This window comes from Caloenas nicobarica, chromosome 4 (genome assembly GCF_036013445.1).
Source record: "Caloenas nicobarica isolate bCalNic1 chromosome 4, bCalNic1.hap1, whole genome shotgun sequence".
NCBI classification, from domain to species: domain Eukaryota; kingdom Metazoa; phylum Chordata; class Aves; order Columbiformes; family Columbidae; genus Caloenas; species Caloenas nicobarica.
In genome coordinates this window covers 32,517,651-32,539,517 of record NC_088248.1, presented here as the reverse complement: position 1 = coordinate 32,539,517, position 21,867 = coordinate 32,517,651, and the positions used below count along the sequence as shown (strand labels likewise).

General features: G+C 40.3%; 1 protein-coding gene across 1 annotated transcript in view; it reads left to right on the top strand.

Moving 5' to 3' along the window:
• Positions 1-2,742: 2,742 nt before the first annotated feature.
• Positions 2,743-21,867, top strand: part of GATB (glutamyl-tRNA amidotransferase subunit B) — a 43,581-nt gene continuing 24,456 nt past the window's right edge. The window contains exons 1-3 of the mRNA XM_065634592.1: positions 2,743-2,912; positions 4,926-5,076; positions 19,006-19,119. Coding sequence (XP_065490664.1) covers positions 2,767-2,912; positions 4,926-5,076; positions 19,006-19,119 — 411 coding nt within the window. The 5' untranslated portion in view covers positions 2,743-2,766. The remainder of the gene's footprint in view (positions 2,913-4,925; positions 5,077-19,005; positions 19,120-21,867) is intronic.

The following is a 21,867-nucleotide window of genomic DNA, read 5'->3' as shown; positions in this document are numbered from 1 at the left end:
CTCCTTATTTCACTTGCTGAAATAAGACACTGCAGGCAGTCTGTGAGGTATCTAACAAACACCCCCCATTCCCTGCTATACCAAAAGGAGATCTCACAATCCACAAAAGGCCTCAGCATGTGTGCTAAACTTGGCTTGCAAGAAAACAGAATTTAGAGCTCAGACCCTAAAAACTGAAATTCAGAGAGATCTTCTTTCAAATACATGGGACAGACTGCATGTTTATGGCTTAAATTATATGCTGTTGGGGTTTTGTCCTCTACAAAATTCCAATATCCTCTCAGGCATTGGTTTAATTCCTGCAGTAATAAGAAACTCAGAGCAAACTGTCCCCTGGGTCTACCCTCTCTAAGACAGACGTCTACATAGTTAGTGCTGAGCTATCATTGTACAAATCTTTATGCAGTGCTGGAGATATTTTCCTGTTCCAAGCCACAGCATGATCCATAAACACACTGCAAAGAAGAGGCTGCTGCCTAGGGTATATAAGGAACAAATATGTAGCCTTTCCTACCTCAAAGTAAGTTGCTGGGAAAGGCAATTATTCCCTGCTTCTCTGTGATTGATCAGCTTCCTGTATATGGATGTGTGAGCTTTGATCTATTACCTACTTGGTCACTGGCACAGGTCTGCAAAGAAAAATGTCTAATAGGATTTTTTTCTGGGAAAGAAATTTAAGTAGCATTGAGACAACTTTAATAATGAACAATGGCACTTACCAATCCTCCTTTGTATGTAAGATAACACCCATACAGCTAAAAGTACCACGGGATCTGTTTGGGATGCAGAAGGTGGATTTCAACCCCTCTGTGCTGTCTACTCCCTTTCCAAGTAGTCCTTATTATATCAGGATAACAGGCTTAAAAGAAAGTCAAATAACCTGAAACCATTTTTATACTAGTGAAGCACTTTAGAGCTACATTCAGAACCTATCCTCATAGCTGGGTTGAAATGACATGTCAATCCCTACAAAGTATCAAATAATAATTAAATCCAGAGTTCAAGAAGGACAATTATTAAAGGAATACATTTGTTGCAGAAATAACAATCATATACTTCAGCCTGAATGGCATTCCTCATCATAATACATTGCATAAGCCCCCCACAAAGTCCAAAAGACAATGGGGTTTTCCTCACATTAAAGTTACCAAAACACTCTTACCTGTTCCATTGACTTAAATAATGCTATACAGGCTCTACATTAGGTTATCTCATATGTGAAGAGGTTCACAGTAGGAGAGAAGGCAAAGGATCACTCCGATGTTCTTTCATTCTCCACAACACATCCAAGATGGCCTGTGGCCATTTCTTCTTTACTGGAAAGGAATTTTGTCTTGGTCGCCCTTTAATATACAAGGGAGGGATATTCCCCAAGAAAAAGAACGTGACAAACTTGTTAAACTAAGCTATATTGTACAAGTAACTGCAGATCAGTGTCTGTTGAAGGTATTGCTCACCTCGTTCTTCTTATGAAGAAAATCTTGTTAATTTAACTAATTTAAAAATATAAATATATTAGAAAAATAGTGCTATGGAACATTTTCTTAGATAAATTTTGTTCTACATGATTCTGAACCACTCAGCATCTCATATTTGAGCTTGGGAAGACAAGAGGGTATAAAGGTTGCAAGATAGTGTCAAGTGCTTATGTACACCACTGTCCTCTGCTGGAAGAAATCAGTCTTACTCATACGTTTGTGACTGATTAGCTTCTATTAGCAGTTGCTGACATATAGCAAAGACGACATAAGCAACAGCTAATGTAGATTCCCATTTAAGCTCCACAGGCCTGTGGCTTAGGACAGAAGGTTGTTAATTCTATTGTCTGTGCAATGTAGCTGAGTAAACAGCATTTAAGATGTTTGCATATGCCCCGAACAGTTTTCTTCATTACTGCATATTTGTACAGCAATAACAACCCCAGGCCCCACAGAGACTGGACCTTGCTGCTCTCCATACACAGAGTTAAAACCCAAGATTGCAACTGCATGGCACCATATTATTTGATGCCCAAGATTTGCAAAATGCCATCTGTAAAACAGCAGCTAGTATCAGCATGACACCAAAGGAAAACCACACGCAACTCCTTTAAGGACCCGAGTCTAAGACATTTTAAACAACAGCTACAAGAAAGACACGATCACTGTCTTTTGCTTCAGCATTTCTAGGACTGACATTAGTTTTCTCAGGACAGGCGCAGGCCCAAGTCTCAAGGCCTCTCAAGACCCCCTCAGATTGCAGTACAGCTGCTTCCCACACTAACGCTACCACATTTTTGCGTGCCGGGGGAAACACCTCTCAGGGAGGAGGTAAACAAGAGAGCTGCGTGTGAGGAAGACTTGCACCTGCCTGCTAACAGGCGCCACTACAATGAGGCACGAAGGCAGACGAGGCCTTTCCAGAGCAAAGGTGAGGGACAAAAGCCCCACGTTCACCACAGGCTGAGCAGAGCCAGCCTTCACCCAGCCCCCGGTGAAGACGGGGAGGTGTGCGCCTGCACCTGGCTCCCCCACCTCTACCCTGAGGAGCAGCAGAACCTTCCACGGCCCCTTCGCCTCGCCAGAGCTGCCCGCAGCGCCACTCACGGCCGCCGCACCGCCCGCCCTCGAGGCGCCAGCCTGCGCGGGGAAGGCGCGGGCAGGAAGAGGGGCCTGCCGGGAGCTGTAGTCCGTGTCCCCGACCCGCCGCTCCGCGCTGCCATCCCGCTCGCCGGACTACATTTCCCAGGGGGCGCTGCGGGAGCCTCCCGGCGGGGAGCGAGGCAAAATGGCGGCGGCGGCGGTGCGGGCGTGCGGCGGGGCCTGGCGCCGGACGTGGCAGCGCGGCGCTCTGGGGCCCGGTCCCGCCCGCCGCGGGCAGCACGCTGCGGCCTGTAACGCGAGAGCCGGGGCAGTGCCGGCGGGGAAGAGCGGGTACGGTGCCGGGGCGGCGCGGGGAGAGGGGCCGGTGGAGGTGGTTCTCCGCTGAGGCGTCCCGCCCTCAGGGCGGGGCCCGGGAGCTGGGCGGCGCGGTGGGAGCGGCGGGGCCTCCTCTGAGTAGCGTCAGCTGGGCAGTGTGAGGCAGCTGCAGCTTGCTGGTGGCCGGCAGCACGTCCTTAGCACCCGTTTACCTCACACCCCTTCCCAAATCTCCTAATCCAAGGGCGTCAAACTCGTTTTCAGCGGGGGCCACATCGGCCTCGCCGTTGCCTTTGGCAACGGCGAGGCCGATGTGGCCCCCGCTGAAAACGAATTTGATGCCCCTGAATTCAACAATATTTACCTTTGCAGTGGGGCTGTGTCCCTCTGACACGTTGTGCTGTGACAAGAGACAGACACCGTGCAAGCGAATGAGAAAGCGTTAGCCCTCGCATGTCCGGAGTGTAAACAACAAGGGCTGCACCAATCTTCACGAGTGTTTTTGAAGGGTTATTCTGGTCGAAAGGAAACTTGCTCTTCCACTGGAGGACTGCGAAACTTTTGACGGTGTGCATGGAATCGAGCATTTTATTCCTGCTGCTGCTCTAAGTTACAGCCCGCGCAAGCTGTTGTGTTCTCTGGTGAAATGGAGGTTTCTCTGTGCACAGCTCATCACCTAAAAAATTGTGCAGACACTGGCACAACTCTGCTGCTGATTCTTTAGAGACACAAACATAAACCTTGAACAAACATGGCAATAATCTCCAGGTTTCTCATCAGTGTTGTTAATAGGACTTGAGGACTGATGCACATATTTTTTTATGCGCGTGTATGCCAACACACCAATTAAGTGGAGCCTGATGTAGTTTTTAATGTCATGATGTGTTGGGAATGCATTTCTAAAGAATGCAGGAAACAATTACTTAAATTTGCCTCCAAAATTAAAAACAAACCAAAACCAACCCAGCATTTTTCTTAAACCTTGAGGCATTTTTATGCATAGTTGAAAATACCAAAGAAAATGTTATGTTTCAGTTAAAGAAAGTGTATTAGCTTCTTTAAACATCTGAACCTTATTCCTTTATGATAATCATCTTCATCCTAAAGCAACGATTAAAGTGGTATCTGCATCACTAGTTTGGTGTTTGTAGGGATGTCCTCAGCTGTTGCAGGGCAGACAGAGAACTAAAATCTTGTCAATGTATTATGTTCACCTTTGGAAGGAACATTGTACTTGATATATTGGTTTGAAGATTTTCCCTAGCTCACTTATCTCCTATAGCTATCTGGGTACTTATACTACTGAAGTATTCTGCCATAGAAATGTGATTTTGTCACTGGATATTATTTGTGCCACTTCATTTGTACAAGGCCAGATAATTACTTAGAGAAACTGTCAAGCAATTCACACTGTAAAGGTGACCTTTTTCTCTTGTCCATATAAAGGTTATGGATGTGAGAATTGCAATTACTTTTTAGATGATACAGAGAAGCTTTATTCTGTGGAATATGTTCAGAGGACAGTAGCTCTCTAGTTGAAATGATGATTTCTCTATTACCAGATTACTAATGTTTATGCAAATATGCTACTCACACTGCTCTAGAGAGCCACCTTTCCCAGCATGCGACTAGCTGACAAAGAATACATAATTTATTATGCCACCTGTCTGTTGGAGATTTATAAAGCTACCTGAGAAGTAATTGATATTTATGATGATTTTGTGATTTTCACAAGGTACCAAATTAGGGTTCATCCAGCATGCAAATTTGCCTCGTTAATTAAGATTTCTCATGTAAGGAAAAGTTTAAAGTTTCAGACCATTACATTTATTTTTTTTTCAATTGCATTATTTTCTGTATATAATGAAGGCACTTTGCTATACAATCCCCTCTGTATATATAGTCAGTTAGTTCTCCAGTATTGCAGCACAACTTTTGCCATTACACTGTAGATGAATTTACAACATAATTTACAATTTTTTACAATTATAATTTAATTTTATTTTCTTTTTCCTCTTTGCTTTTCAGTCTTGCTCCATGGATGCCAGTTGTGGGTCTGGAAATTCATGCACAGATCAGTTCCAACTCAAAACTTTTCTCTGGTTCCCAAGTCCAGTTTGCAGCACCTCCTAACTCTTTGGTATCTTTCTTTGATGCATCTTTACCTGGAACTTTACCAGTAAGTTATGCTTCAACTTAATTTATATCAAGATTTACGTCAGACAACTTTGAGTATGTTTCTAGTATTTTGTTCTTCCCAAGATTTGACCATAGAACTGCTCTTATATATTTTTCTATTTTCTGGTTGGTTGATAACATGAAATGCCAAGTGCTGTTTCTTTTCAGTTCACTCACTACCTAGTTATCGCTACAGAAACTTGATATCCTCTGCAAAGGAAAAAAATAAGGAGTATCTCTTCAACATATTGAATGAATCACAGCATTTCTCTGAGACCAGAGTGGGTGTATTTGGTTAGTATGCCACACAGGAAATTCCTTAGATATGGGAGATACTTAAAATCCTATGAGAGGAGAACATCTTAGACTTCCGAGTGGCCACTTGATGTTACTTTGCCATATGTTTGTTTATGTAGCTGTCATTTGCCATTTGGAATGTCTCACTATGGAGGTACTTATCTTCCTAAGTAGAAAGTCTCTGATTTAGGAAAGTGTCAACCATTCCTATTTCCAGAGCAAAACAATTACCTAATAAGTCTGAATAGCTAGGTAGCACGTAGCAATGAGATTTATTAGTGACAACGTCATAAATTTTTGAAGTCACAGCTGATTATAACTTTGTGATGGCTATGACAGTACTGCTGTAGAATTCTCTGGAAATCTAACAAGCTTAATATAAAAATAATCCTTAAAAGGTATAACATAAGCTCTTACTATACAGTGAAAATAAATATTGAATAGACTTAGCATTGCCTCATGCAACAAGCATGCAGGGACTATAATAGAGTCAAATTATTTAATGCAAAAGTGTTTTGGAGTATTAGAGTGGAAGTTTGAATTCCAGTTGCAGATGTATTTTTTTTAATCTATTGGAAGCTTTTCATCACCATAATACAGCCTTAAATAATATTCTGAAATTGAGAATTAACTTATGGCTGGATTTCTAGGGTCTCAATATATGCTGTGTGATCATTAAATGAGAAATGGGTTGATGTATTCATTCTGTATTTGCAAAAGTATTGAAATCTAAGGAAGTGAAGTTTAGATGTCGATAAAATTTGGACTTCACTCTGGTCTCAGTGACAATTCAGGGCTGAGTTTCAGATCTAACTATATGGGAATTTTGAAAACTTTCCAGAGAGAATGGGAATCTTATGCAATCATTTGGTTTGAGAAGAATCTAGTTAGACTTAAACATGGAAAATTAGTTCCTTTCATTTGGGGGCAAGACTAGGTTAGGGAATTAATAGTTACAAAATTTAAAAGGGTTCAGGATTTTGGCTTCAGACCTTCTACTGTACATTCTGTTAATGAACAGAAATCCTCTTAAATGGTCTAATGCTTATCTTCAGCCAAGTAGAAGAACTGTTATTGAATGAACAAACATGAGTATTTATGAAGAGTTTCATTTTTATACATGTTACTGTTTTGGGGTGGGGTTTTTTTTGCTTTCTCCTCTGTTGAAGTGCTTTGCAGATGAGGTCTCACAAAGGTAACGACCTTTGTGAGAAAACCCCAGTACATGTGGGCTTTGGCAGAGAATATAGCTGCACCTGACAAGCATCAGCAGGATGGTTAGCTTAATTTAAAAGTAGTGATGCTATGTTAGCTTCTACCAGCTGCTTTTAGCTGTATGAAGAGAAGAAAGATTTTTCTCACTGCAGTACTGGTGAAAATAGAGTTGCAAGTGAATGTTACGAAATAACATGTTCTTGCATGTTAGAATTTGACACAAAATCCAGTCAGTAATGATAGCTTTATTTTCGCCTTATACTTGCTGCACAGGAATTAATGTTAGAGACCGATGCTTTTTTTGGAATCAAACAGTTGGCCTTATTTTCTTGAAATAACTATATGTATTTATACACGGTAATAGTATCTGAAGTAGAATTGGATTTTGGTGGATTTTGAAAGATGGAATGTAGTTTTTGAAAATTTCCCAGTATTTGAAAAAAAAAAATTAACAAATGTTAAGATTATTGCCTAATAAGTCTCTTTAGAAGGTAAATATTTGGCTTTTCCTTTTGACTCTGTTTTGTTGAAAAATGAAAAAATAGGAGCAAAGTTTAATACAGTAGTTGTGCTGTCCATAGCAGAGAATAACAGCTGTTATAAACTGAGAATTATAGGGACACTTTTCAGTGTCACAGGGATTTAAATTTACTGTGGGACCATGAAGTGGTTGTGATAGACAACCACGCTAGTATTTGCTGCTTCACAATGGGACCAGAAAGAATAGTGCTAAAGGGAGCTTTTCTGGTTGCTATACATTTCTGGGTCACTTATGAGTGTGGGCGTGAGCCTTTGCGGCACTCTCCGCAGGAGAAGGGAAACTAGAATAATATATTTAGCCCTCGTGCATCTTTCCTCTTCATATTTTCTTCCTGTAATGCAGTACAGCTTATTTTATGCTTCTGCTGCAAGTAGGCCTTAGGAGGACCATCACAGAGTTAGTGTCATGGCTATTTCACTGTCCTGCTCTCATAATGTCCCTGTGAGAGCCAACTACAGGCAAGACCAGCTAGGCAGATACACTCCACTTTGGCATGAGACAGCAAAAAAGATATGGCAAAGCTTTGGTTGAAAAAGTAGATTTAGAAGTAGCGAGACTGAACAGCACGTTCCATGCTACTCTGTACGCTTTTTGTGCCCTGTGGTGATGGAGCCCCTCGCCGCTAGATCAGATAGCATCTCAAATAACTAATGCTCTCCTTTCTTTGGGACTGCATATGACTACATTACATTTCATGTAATGAAATACGCAAAGGCCTGATTTTTTTACCTGCTGAATGGACTTGGCAATGATCTTAGCTTGGTGTCTTCAGAGGGCTGATTATAAAGGAAGTATTGCGCTGCACGTGGTGGCATACAGTGTATCATACCTGCAGATTGATCTAAAATTCTTCTGAGGATCTATAGAGGTGGTTGCACTGGTGGTCTGATTTATCCCCTTTGAAAGTTCTGAGAATCTTTATAAAGGTTTATGAAGATAAGACTGGGCTCACAGAAAGAGAATCCATAATTATCTATTCTGATGATTGAGGTGGCTGACTAAAGGCTAATTATAGCTCAACCACAGAAATAAGATGGTAGATCTAGTAGCTAAGGGCTGAAACCTTTTTGTCTGTGCTTTGTCGCTAATCACACCAAAAGATGCACATTTCACATTTGTCTCCTGCATGACTGAAGTGAAAGCCTGATCCTATTTCTTTGTAGGCAAGTGTATGAAGAAATAATCTAGGATTTACATAGCCAAGGTTTAAATTAATAAGATTTGAATGAATGTTAGCCCTACAGCCTTAAGTATTTTGAAATTTTTGAAACCTTCTAGTGCATTTGAATTTCATTCTTTTCACAGTGTGAACAGCATATATTTTTTTTTTTTAAAGATAGGGTTTTCGGAAACACTTGGTAATGATCAAGCTCTGTTTCTAAAGAAGAAGAGGTAAATACCTTCTGACCTCAGAAGAAACAGAGTAAGATAGGTGTTGAACACTGCTGTAGAATAGCATATGAGATGCATGATTTTATCTGAATATTTTTTCCTGTTTCACTGGACATCCTTGAGGCCTTGACAACTCACTCATTGCTGGTGTCCTGTACTGAGATTTTCATATCCTGTTGTTTTAAACTCCTTTAGTTTTCCCTCTGTAAATAGTGTAGAAGGAAGGATTTTTGTCCTACTGTGTCTTCTCTCACCTGTATAATGACAGTCAGGCAACCAGATATACCTTTTCATGGAAGGAAGCAGGGCTCGAACAGCTATTAGCCCTTGTTCCTCCTGGTATTGCACTGCTCGCAACTTAAACTCCAAACTTTGGCTTCTCCAAAGCTGAGGAATGTCACTGCAACACCAGGCAGTAGCAGAGAGCACCTGGATTGTGCTGTTATCTTCCCCACCTTGCAGTGCTGTGCTGTTGAGATGGCTGCCCAGGGATGTGACAGGGGTAATGCCCAGTTTGGGGATATAGAGGGTGCTTTAGTTCCCCTTCCTATACTGACACTGCGTCCATCCTTGGCAGTGGCAGATACCTAATGTTTTTCCAGATGTCTTGGGTGATAAATCGTCAGACTTTATGATGAATTCTAGATGTTATTAATCTACAGAATTTACCTAATGCATTTGCTTTCAAAGGCACTCAGAGGTTTGTATGAGATTTTGGTGGATCTGTCTGTCAGCTACACATATTGGAACAGAAACAGCATTTGAGACCAGAATGGATACTTTACAGCCTGAAACTAGATTTTTTGATATCTTGTGCCTGTTAAATGTGGTGATTGCAACAGCTGCTTTACCAACTTGTGATTTCATTTTTGTTTTGACATTCCTGCTGGCATGAATATGAATTTACTCCTTTCTTATACTACTTTGCTTTCAAAAAACCCCTGCTTCTTAGCTTGACTTTTGATAACTACATTTTAAATTGCACGCACCTTTCTTGGGGAACTGGACAATCTTCTGATCTTTGCATGCGTGTGAGTTTAACTTCCACTACATAAACACTTTAACTGCTTGTTACTTCTTTCAGCAAAACTGTAATAATTGTACTTAGGGGAAAAATGAGATATTTTCTTATAAATTGATGGTACCTTTCTGTTGTAGTCCTTTCCTGATAACATTTGGGTTTACGACATGCATTATATCATAAGTGGTTAACAGTCTTTAGCTGCTCACACAGTCCCAGCTTGCTGGACTTGCAGTCCCAGTAAGCCTCTGAAAAGAAAATCCTCCTTAATTTAGAAAAAAACTAGTGAAGTGAAATAGGCTTTCAAACCGTTGCTCTCTGAGAATGCCTTTGCAGTTCACAGACCCTGAAATTTCTGAGTGCATGATGGATTAAATCCTGCCTACATTATTTCAAGCTATTAATCAGTTCAGTTCCATTGTACTGGTCAGGAGAGGTCTTTGAACGATGAGGGAGGCCTGCTTCAGGCTACCTTCAGGGCTGGATTATGGTGCAGGTTGTTCCTCATTCTATTTCTCTTTCATAGGATCATTCACAGCCCTGAGATTAGCTGTAGAACTAGTCTCCTTCACTGGGGTCTGAGAAGTGTAATACTTCCTCGGTTACTGCAGTTGCTTAGCTCAACTTTATTTCATACTTAACTGTAAATGCCATTTTTCTGGAGACGCCTCTGCTTTTGTGCTTTGAAGTATTTGGTGACATTTGTTGCTCTTCTCTCAAGATTTGAAAGAGCCTCCTGTAAGATTTTCTCTTGCTTTTTGTTATGTCTCATTTATTTGTGAGAAGTTCTGACACTCATTCTGGGTGTTTTAATCTTTTTGTCAGGGCTAACAATTCCTGTAGGGCTTTGTCTCCTTAGCGCCTCGGTAACTATTGAGCTCTCTTTCTGTTTGTTGTGCTTGTTGGCTTTCTTGTTCATCCTTAACAGGTCCCTCTGGCTGATGTAAACTTGCCAGTTAGAACATCATTGAGTTGATAAAACATCTTGCTATCACCTATTTCAACAGATCTTTCAATGCATCAGTGATGTTATCTATGTATTTTCTCTTATCTCTTTTTGTGTGGTATTTTTTGTTGCTTTACACAGATATTTTTCTGCTTCTTAGTGGGGAGCAGGAGTTTGCAGTATCTTGTTTCCTTTCTTTCACACAGTTCTGTTACTGCAGTTATTGTACCATTTTTTATACTTTTGGACAGCACAACTGTTACATGACAACTAGACAGATCGGAGTCTCCTCCTTCTGCATTCAGTCTGAACTTGCTGCTGAATTGCACATTAGCTTTTGCAGTAGTATTTGTTAGTGGACTTGGAATTTTTTTATTTTAAGTTGGAACCATGAGTGGATTTTTGGGGGGATGAATTTCTATTACTTCTGTTATCAGTCACTATATATGCTCTGGCATCCTTAAGTGTTTGATGTAATTTTCTCTCGGTATGTAGTGTTGTGTATTGATAAGGATCATGGCCAAAACCATTGTGGCAAAACTAGTTCCTCCAGCCCCAGGATTCAGGAGATGACACATTCAGTATAGGATGAACTGCAATTTACATATCAATGACAAGCTAACGAGCCACAGCCCAGGCCGGCTGGCCGATACCGGGGGTGGGGGATGTGTTGGAGGGCACATAGCTCCATCTTCTGATATGCTCAGCTTGGCACACAAAGGGGAAAAGCTGAGACCCTTCAACAAGACTTGTCGAGTCTTGTCGATCTTTTGCAATCACCCCTTCCCCCCAGACTTTCCTTTACTCGGAGAGCTAAAAAAAAAGCTCAGCTAAGAGAGCACTGCCAGGGAACCCACCACCCCGAGGACCCTCCGCCAGGGAACCCACCACCCCGAGGACCCTCTGCCGGCGGGTAACCCACCACCCTGAGGACCTTCTGCCCACCAGCCTTGCCGCAGGAACTGGACCAGAAACCAGAGGACACTGCGCTCCTGAACTACAAACCCCAGCATCCTCACCGTGGGACACCGGAGGCCATACATCATGATACAAGTCTTGTCATCCACGGTGCGGAGTTGTAAGAGTGGTTGGATCCCTCACCCTTTTCTTTCTTCCTTTCTCTCTGCTCTCTCCTTCTCTCCTTTTTTCTATATCCCTATTTCTTTGTCTCTCCTTCCGTGAGTGGTGATATATTACTGTCTTTCCCTGTCTCTTATACCTTAGTTTTCCTTCCCTCTCTCCCACTCTTTCTCTCTCTTCCTTTTGAACATATAAGTAACATCATCTTAAGCTCTTTTGTTGGATTCCTGTTAAGTTTTGTATTATAGCTACTAATGGTTGCCAGTACATTGCTCGTAGAAGGACTTTTGCTGTTAATGTGTTGATAAGTTCTGTGATATCATAAAATACTTTTGCCAAGCCACTATTTGCTGTAACTAGTATTCCAACACGTACTTTTAGTAAAACTCATAATTGAATTGGACCCCTGGAGTGATTGTCTGTCATTCACTTCACATAACTGTGCAGAATTAACCCAGAGTTAACTCACACCTCATCTCATCTGTTGAGTCAGGGCGCGTGTAGCGTTCAGAGTTAACTCATCCCATCTGTTGGGATGGGACATGTAGACAAACAGTCTGGTTCCGTGTAACTCCCTTGGTGGAAATCCAAGGTAGTGTATTGTATATATGTATACGAAAGCAGTGCTTTGTTAAGCAAAAGTTTCTGTCACAATCATGGTTCTACCAATTTCTTAGAATTTTAACTTTGCAAACTGACATATTGCTTCCTTGTTCTTCTTAATATTTTTTTCTTTGAAGAGTTTTTTTCATTGAAAGGTATGTAGGAAACATTGTCCAACAGTAATGACAGATAATTGTAGACTGGGTCTTTGTTCTCTTCATGGTTAGCTGTCTGCTGTGTAATGTTGCGTAACTGTCAGGTTTATGTATTTTGTTTCAAACTTATCTTGGTGCAATTAGGCTGTAATTGGTTCCTGGGGTAAAAATAATTTCTTTGTGTTCTCTCTGTTTATCAGTCACCTTGCCACATTAAATATATTATTACTCTGTATTTGATTTTGAGAGGATTATGTAAGGTTCTGTGACTAGTTTTTTTTCTTTACATGTGCAGATTTTTCCACTGTAACCATTGTTTTTGTCCAGAGATGCGGTAGATGCCCCATCCTTGGAAACATTCAAGGTTAGGCTGGACGGGGCTCTGAGCAACCTGATCTGGTTGAAGATGTCCCTGCTCATTGCAGAGGGCTTGGACTAGATGACCTGTGAAGATTCCTTCCAACCTAAACTATTCTATGATGCTATGATTCTATGATTGTTTTTTGTACAGAAACGCTAGTTTTGCAGTTTCACTGCCAAGTTCAGACAAATTTGCCTCATGAAGAGGAAATGAGCAGTTGAGTCTCTTCTCCCCACTGATTTCAGCTTTATTTGGGCTGCTGCTATTCTGATATTTGTGACACATTATACTCAATTTGGGATATTTGAAATGGGGAGAAGATGGGGGTATCATGGAGGAGAGAGTGTTGAGGTCACTGCTCAGGTAAAACCAACAAGGTTTTAGTCTTCATTGGTTCTCCTGTTCCAGAACACCTTTATTAAAGAATTTTAGCTTGCTTTCTGCAAGACTTGTTGCATTATGTCACCTATTGTTTTCCTGAAGTCCTGTCTCTATATGTGATGGACAGCCTCTGGTTTACTCTCAGTTTATACATTGTGCTCTCTTAAGAGACATCTGGGTCAGCCTGGAGGGAAAGATGGCTGCCTCTCTGGGGAGCAAATAAGCATGTTTCAGGAGAGGGCAAATAGAGGAAAAAAGAATGAGAGAGTCATATCAAAGGGCTGGGAGTTTTTAGTGTGTTTTTAGTATGGGCTTTCAGACACCCGAAGATTGCAAGAAGGAGCAGAGAGCAAATAGCCAAGGCTTAGGAATGATAGAAAATGACAGTCAATGTGTATCAAAGGCCAGAATTTGTTACAACTCAGAAAACCACAAGGCTGGCCCTCACCGAGCCTACAAGCAAAGGACCATCTATAAGGATAAACAGAGCAGGGGCTGGTTTATAAACTCTGTTCTGTCCTAAGTGCTCTGAATTTTCTGTTTAACAAGTTAAACAATCTAGGTTATACTGAAGAAGGCAGATGTTATTCATGTTTTAAAGCCTTTATTTGTGGAGCTCAGTGTAGGAAAACAGGTCTGAGAAGGTCCACCTCAAAGCTCTGGTTGACTTTGGATTTGATCGCATTCTGTAACTTAGATGTTAGCCATTGCTCAGTCCTCTACCTCTAGAAGCATTGAAGTATTTTCATTTCATCTTCTTGATGGAAACACCATAGAAACACAGTGTTTGATTATGGATATCATGAAGCGTTATATTGCCATTGTGTTCTTCTGTCTTCCCTGTGGGTTCTTCTGCTTGGAACTGGTTCTGCTTGGTAGAAGTGTATTTGATTTTAGCTGCTGCTGCTGAGATCTGAGACATGAAGATCACTGGTTTGGGGCAATGCCACTGGATTGGCTGCTTCCCTACCACCCTAGAAAATTGATTTTTTTCATTGAGATCTGAGCACTTTGCCCACGCAGTGGTCTGAATGGATTTTTCCTTCTGTGGTTTTTTTTGAGCAACTCCTGTCTCAAAGGGCTGAGAAACCCAGAAGTCAATCTGTATTTGAATGGCTTTGTATCTGCTCACACCTTCCTGGTTTTCTTACTCCCAGGGGTCAGCATCTCTCCCTACTGCCGCTGAATTTTGCTGATCATCGCTGCCCCTGGAATATGCTTCCTTCAATTCTAAGCCTTGTGATATGTTTTGTGTAGGAGCATATGGTTTTGGTACCAGACTGCAGAAAGATAAAGTTACAAAATATATTAAGGTATTTTTAATGCCTGTCCACCCTCCCCCCGCCCCCCAGCATCTTCCTTTGCTTCTTCAGCTTCTCAGTTGCCATTTGGTTCTCTTTTCTTAAGCTGGAAATTCTTTCTATTAATCGAAGATCTTAATTTAAAATGTCTGGTGCTTCCTCCCCTACTCTTTTGCCTCTTTCCTTATGGATAAGAACATAATGCTCATATTAGGGGAGGAGATATGCTGTGAAGTAGACACTGGGCTGAAAATCAGAACACCCTAAATGAAGCTTCTTTTCAGATTTCCCCTGTAGTTAGAGACCTCAGGTTTTGGAACATGTGCACTCTTTGCAGACCAAACAAATGACAAGACTTAGGTTGGCTTGTTTTTTACATTTTTACTGTATGCTTAGAGGGATAGGGTCTGATTGTATACCTATTGAAATAAATGGATCATTTGGGAAATGGTTAGCTCTTCATTTATTGTAATGTACATTCTGTACATGCATAGCTACAAGGCGGTTACGCCCTTCTGTGTGTGTGGGAGGATGCCAAGAAAGAAAACTGCATTGAAGTATTCATCTGCAGTGTCAGACTGAACAGTCACAATTACATTTGGACTAAGTAGATATGAGTAGTTTATTTTGAAGTTTAACTTGTGATTGCACTTCAAAGAACCATATACGGAAGCAAGTTAGTACTTTTAACACAGGAGGAATAGTAAGTCTGAATATATCCATTAGTGGAAGCAAATAAAAATAAGAGTGATATGAAATGGGAGTGCTGGGAAATATGATTAGATGTATCTGTTGAGGTTTCTAAAGATTACTGCTGGGTCTACAGAGAGCTGGCTAAGTACATTGCATTGCTTCCTTCTTCTAGCTGTTATTTTGAATAAAAAGGAGCTAAAATTAAATGTTTCTTAGATAAACAGTCCTGTAGTTAATCTGATTAATGCTGATTTCTTCATGATTGTAAGTAGGAATGAAGGTCTTCTTAAGATAGCTAATTAATATGAAATCTGCTTTATTAAAATGTGTGACCTGGAATCAAAAACTTTTAAAGTTTCTAGGGACTTATTTTCATTTTACTGTTTTTAGTACAAGGAATACTTTGTTCCATAATTTAGGTTTCCTGGGTGCTGCTGTTATGGCAAAGATTTTTTTTTTTTTTTTTTGCAGGGGAGAGATCTAGATGTTTCTTCTCTTTTCCTCTCAATTATCCTATATAGTACTCATTAGCAAAACAAGAAGCTGCATACCTACTCTCTTTAAAATTTTAAAATGATCATTTACTAAATATAGAACCATACATCTTCACCTAAAAGGGAGCCAGCTTTCTTTAATGTTAATATAAGGAGTAAACCTGCTGTTAAAGAAAAAGCTGTTAAAAAGTTGCTTTTGGTGGGAATTTATGCCGTTGAAGGTATTGTGTATAGTTTTGTGTAGATATTGAATAGGCTTGTATTTCAAACCAAGGTCTGGACTAAACTGACCTTGCAAATAAAGATGATACATTTTTAAAAGGAGTCTTTCCACTTGCGAACTAGATGTAAAGAATAGGTGAGTATCAGAAAAAGAGAGATCTTGGCTGGATTGTTCTTTCATTCCTTTAGGCGCTCAGTTACCATGGTGCTCTAGCAGGATAGTGTAGCTACAACGGAAATGGTGTTGTGATGCCATTGTTAAGGTTTTTCTTGAGTTTCCAATACAAACAATTTACATTTCCTTTTGTGATAGCTCTCTAGGATTTTCTTTAACTACCTAGGAAAGATGCTTCAATTTTAGAAGACCAGAAATATTTTAAAAAGCTTTATGGGCTTTTGTGTTCTGTCCATAGCTATTGCAGAAGCTGCATAGCTTTCTTTCAAGGCCAGCACTTTGCTAACATACCAGACTGGCAGCTTGTCAGTTCAAGCCAGTAATTTAAATCTTTGGTGCTAGTCAAAGCTGTCAACTTAATAACAGCTTACTGCATAAACAAGCTTGGGGGACTTATTCTAGGTCATTAGTATGGGAAGTTTCACATACTGAATTGATGTTTATCAGTGCAGATTATTTGAAAAGCTAGGCTTGTTTGAAGGAAAAGTAGTAGTTTGCTTAAACAACTCTGCTTTCTGTGCACAGTCTTGATCACTGGAATGGGTAGTGGTAGTCACTTCAGAAATGGCGAAGTTAATTTTTGATTTTTGAGGAAGTAGAGGGCCATTGATTTTTTATTTATTACGGGTTTTTTTGAGCCAAACAGAGCAGATGAAGCAGATTGGCATGGTAGACATCTCAGTATGCCATAGTGGGAAAGGTGTGCTTTGCAATGCCTTCTATCACCACTGAGGTTGATAAAGTAGCACAGGAGGTTGTACTACTGAGTGAGTAATGGTGTGTATACAATGATTTGTCTACCATGATCCAGTACACTGGGGACACATACACATCACATTCATGTAAATGCTTAGTAATAATACACAGAAAATAATCAATATTTCACATTTTTATGCCAGTTCTTCCCCAGAGCCACGAAAATGGTCATCAGCAGTAGTGCAAAAGCTTGTCACTGGTGTAAGTACCTATGTGGGATTTATTTCCTTCACCTTGAAACAGTGTTATCCCTTACGGCAATGAGTAAGATACACTCTACCTTGTTTGAACAAAAAATTGAAGAGCAAGTTGTCAAAGGCAGTAGTTGTAGTGTAATCATTAGCTAAACTCCACTTGTATTTGAAGGACTCTGACTGCAACTTGCGAGCTGGGTTTTGTCTTATTCTCCAGTTACTACCAGTCACAACCCCTGCACCATCAGGAAATGTAGCAAGACACCAGTTCACTACTTTGACACAGTGGTGTTTTGAATTTACATAGTCCTTGTAGAGCCTTAATGGTTTCTGATGACCAGTTGTTAAAGGGCTGACTGGCATGGTCCTCCTTAATTTATAAAGCTGAACAGGATCATGCCATAAGGCTTTAGTAGAAGGAAATTTTGCCTGTGTATTTAAAAATACATTATTTTAAACATTGAACAATTTGACTCGCACTGTTACGAGCTTCCTTAAACAGTAAAAAAAGTGTTTGTACTGTCTGGAAGCATTTAATTGTTGAAAACAGGAGCATCTACTGTATAATGAACTGCAGCTATGATACCAAAATAATATTTTGTAGTTACCAATTCTACTTAGGTTATAGTCTGGACTACTTGTGTTCATTTTGCTGTGGATCAGTATTTCAAAGGGCAACTGTTCTTCCTTTTTTCTCATTTAAAATTTGCTTTATGGATCTTTTACATTTTTTAATAAATAAAATATGCCCAAACAGATGATGTGTTCTAGTTAGCCATATATAACTACACTAAAGATCTGAACGTTCCCTCGTTAAATGTCTTAAATACTTAATTTCTTGTCTGTATAAGCAATTTTAAAGTTACATGAAGAGTTTCACGTATTTTCTCTTATTATTTTGATTTTTGAAATATTAGACAAGTAAAGCAAAGATTCCTTTTCCAGCTGAAGACATGGGATGATGAGGAATGTACAGCTGCTTAATCTGTTTTCAGAAATCAGGATGGAGAATGTAAAAAGTAAATACTGCCAGAAAAACTGAAGAAAACATTATTTAAGCCTTTTATGTTCTGGTCAATGCAGCTGAAGTCATGTAGATTCTTTTACATAATGTGCCCCTTTAATGCTCCTGCTGTAAATTGACTTCCTGGCAGCTGTACAGTGCAGAATAAGATGGATAAATTCTGTTCCTGTTTCAAAATACTGTAAGTGTGAGCATGTCAGAGTTGTTTTTCTTTTCAGTTTTATCCATTTGATGTTAGTTAAACCAACTGTTAAATTAGTGAGAGCGCACTTGAAAAAAATCCCATGAAACATTGCCAGTTAGTACTTTTTGGAGTGGAATTTTCTTTCTTCTCTGGATCCTGACCCTGCCGAGGAGATAGAAGGGTGTAGCTCTCAGAGTGATGGGTTGGTGGTGAGAAACTGCACTTAACTCCTTTATTTCTCCATGAAGGCCTTGCTGGGTCTTCAGATCATGTGGTGTTCTGAGAGAACCTTCATCCCTGAGGTTACCTGGGTACCAGAAATGCATGTGTACTTGTAGCCATGGGATCAATTGATGTCTCTTTGGTTGTGTTCTAGCAAAGCAGGTAAGTGTGCTTAATTTCATCCTGATTAAGCAAAGGATGGAATTCTAGATGTAGATACTCATGAATTCACTGTGGATCTGTGGTTACAGGTGTTCTGAAGTGTTTTACTGAAACAGCACTGCAGTCCCTAATCCAAGTCCTGTGGTTCCAGTTCCGAGTATGAGTTGACAGCTGGTTACAATTCAATTATCATTTGCTATGATTTGTTTCTTGCACCCTTGAAGATTCAAAATTACTGGAATGTTTGCAAAAGCTGCAAGCCAGACAGTGCACAGCACCTTATGTGGCATGACAAAACGACTGAATGGCTTGTTTTTTCGTCTTAAAGCTTTGCAGATTTGTAGCTACCATGACTTTAATGATGAATAAGAACTACCCACACAAGGAAAGAGATCTGATGGTGGCTGAAGGCTAGCAAAACTGAATATATGCTCCGTATAAGGCAATGTGTGGGAGACACATTTGTTACATACTGAGTATCTGAGCAAAACCATGTGTCACGTTTCCTTAGGTTCTCAACAGGAGATGCGTAGAAGCAGCAGTGATGACAGGCCTGGCACTCAACTGCAGCATAAACAAGAAGTCCTTGTTTGACAGAAAACACTATTTCTATGCAGATCTGCCTGTAAGTATGCAGTATAGCTGGTCCCTTTATGGCTGTAGGAAAGGACAAGTCTGGAGTACGGATGGCAACAAGGTATGAGTGAAGAGACGCTTTTTCTGTTTTCAGTCAGTGCTCTGCTCACCCGAACAGGATGCTGAGCTGTGCCCTGATGAATACACAGCTGTACCCTGGTGCTCAGTGATTGAGTATGATTGCTCTGATTGCTGACTCCTTTCTTAGCTGCACGATTCCAATAGCTTAATGTAATTGAATTGGGAGCTGGAGCTGCTTTGCCCCTTAAGTTCTCCATTCCTGGTGTTTAGTACTAATCGTCTGTTAGGGTAAAAGCAATCTGATAATAGTCCTTCATTTAAAGTGAATGTATAACATACACAGGTTCCAGTGGTATAAACATAATAGTGTCTTTTTTGTGTGTGCTTAGGGAACTAAAAATATTTAATTTCCCTTTTAAGCTTTGTCAGTCAGTAGTTCCAATAAATAGTAAAAAACCCAAACAACTAAGAAACTGATTATTTGCACTATGGTCTGTTGGTAGCTTTCATCTTTGGTAGAAGGTGTCACTGGAAGTCAAATGCATTTTGCCATACTTGATATGAGTGTAGAAATATTGAAATAATTTAAGAACCTGACTTCTGTCATTACAACAGGATGCAGCAATGTTTGAGCCTTATTTCTGTTTTAATGAAATTAAACCTTTCTAATTTTTTTTTCTGTCAGTTTATTTTTACTGAATGTTCAGTTTGATACTAACCTGCCAAAGTGAGGACACTAGTTTTACTTCTTGTGATTTCAGGGTGAAGATCTGATGACTGCATTAAAATGTCTGCTTCTAATTTATCTGAGAAAGATCAGGCATTTTAGCTTATCCTCTCTTTACGTGAGGTGTGCTGGTCATCCAGAGAAGCAGAATAGGAGATTTCTCAGTTCCCAAATTAATGTGTAGAGGGGCTGCATTATTAACCAAACCATTTTCTCTGCCACTCTTTTGTTCAGGCATTGGAAATATTTTGAAGTTACACAAAGCATATTCAAATACAATTGCTTCCCACCTTAGAAAGAGAATTATGTTATAGTTTTCCACTGGAAACCTGGGTCTCAGAAGAGATTTCTGTTCTGTTTTTGTCTAGTTTGGCAACTTGTGGCTCTTCTGTGCAGTTGATGTAATTACTGATATGGTTTCTGGGGATAACTTTGCTAATGTTTGTGAGCCATTAAGAGGCCCTTTTGTTGGGGGCTCTGTAGCGAGCTGCTGGGAATGGGAGACAAAAACTTACTGTTTTGATTTGCCAATACCTTTTTTACACGCAAAACCATCTTAAAGACCATTTCCAGACCTGAAGGAGAAAAAAAGTGAAATAGCAGGAAATAAACATGACTTCCAAAATTCCTTTGCATATCATAAAGAAACACCAAAAACATCACAGGTATGTTTGCAAGCCACCTTTGGTGCTTCTGCCGTTAAACTGAACACATTCTCTCATACTCTTGTGGTGTCTGCTGCTATCAGTCTACTGCATAGAAGCTATATGGAAGAATGTAGTTACAGGGAAGAAACTGCATCCATGTGTTTATAGGAGAAGAGTGAGGTGGAAGAAGGTATCTACAGCACCAAGTGGCTGCTGTTGTCTGCAGACATGAGTTAGAGGATCCTCTGGTCAGATAAGCATGGAAATTTGGTCGAGGAGATGCTGACACATTTTATTAGCTTGAAGCATGTAATTCTGGCTTTCTACAGGCTGACTTCTACAGTTTTAGCACTGACAATAAACTGCCTGACGTGCATTTCATAGTGAAACAGTCTAGCCAGGAACCCTGTAATAAGATGCAGAGTTTAGGCTAATGAACTCTATAGAACAGATAAAATAAATCCAGCTCTTAGGGCTGTTTGACAAAGGGATTATTGTTACTCTTGAAAATGGGGCTTTGGATGGGAAATGGGATTCCTGTTATTTATTGTCACTCACTATTTCAGGCTTTTAAAAAATTGTTTTAATGAGAAGTTTTAGGAGATGGGAAGAGCTGTATGATTAGCTTAGGCTGTGTAGAGTCACCTATTTTATTTTTCTGATAGTGATCATGGCTAGAAGGTCATACACTTCATTGCATATATAAATTGAGCTGTTCGCAGGGCCAGACCATTGTTCTCCATTCCAGTATACTGTCACCATCTCTACATTTTAATGCAAGCTCGTCCTCTCTGCAAAATATACAAATGCTCTCCCAATTCATTAAAATCTGGTAGGTTGTGGTTTTTTTGTTTGTTTAGTTCTCACCACTGAGAGCATGAGCAGGCTATGAAGGAGGAAGAGATGGGGACCTTACCTCGACGGAGTAATGGATTCACTTCTGTATTTCTACCTCATTGCAGCTATTCCGGTACCTTGTCACTGGCAGCCCCTTTTCTGACTAGGTGTTTCCCCTTTGAGTGGAGTCCCAGGGATAAGTGTGCCTTCCATGGGATTGCTGTGTTTATCTTTGAAATTGCTACATTAATGAAATTGAGCTTTCTCATTTTCTTGATTTACCCCACCCTTCCCTCTCTGTCTCTTCCCCTCTAATGAGTAAAGTTCTGCACAGGCAGAGAGGGATATTTAGCCTGATGGGAGGATTAGTGATAGTCCCAGCTTGGGGATGGAGTAACTGACTTCAGACAAGATTTAACATGATCATGAAACCACAGGAGTGGAAGAACCTCTTCTGGTCCATTTCCTGCCCCAAGGCAGTATCAGTGAAATTTATGTCATCCTT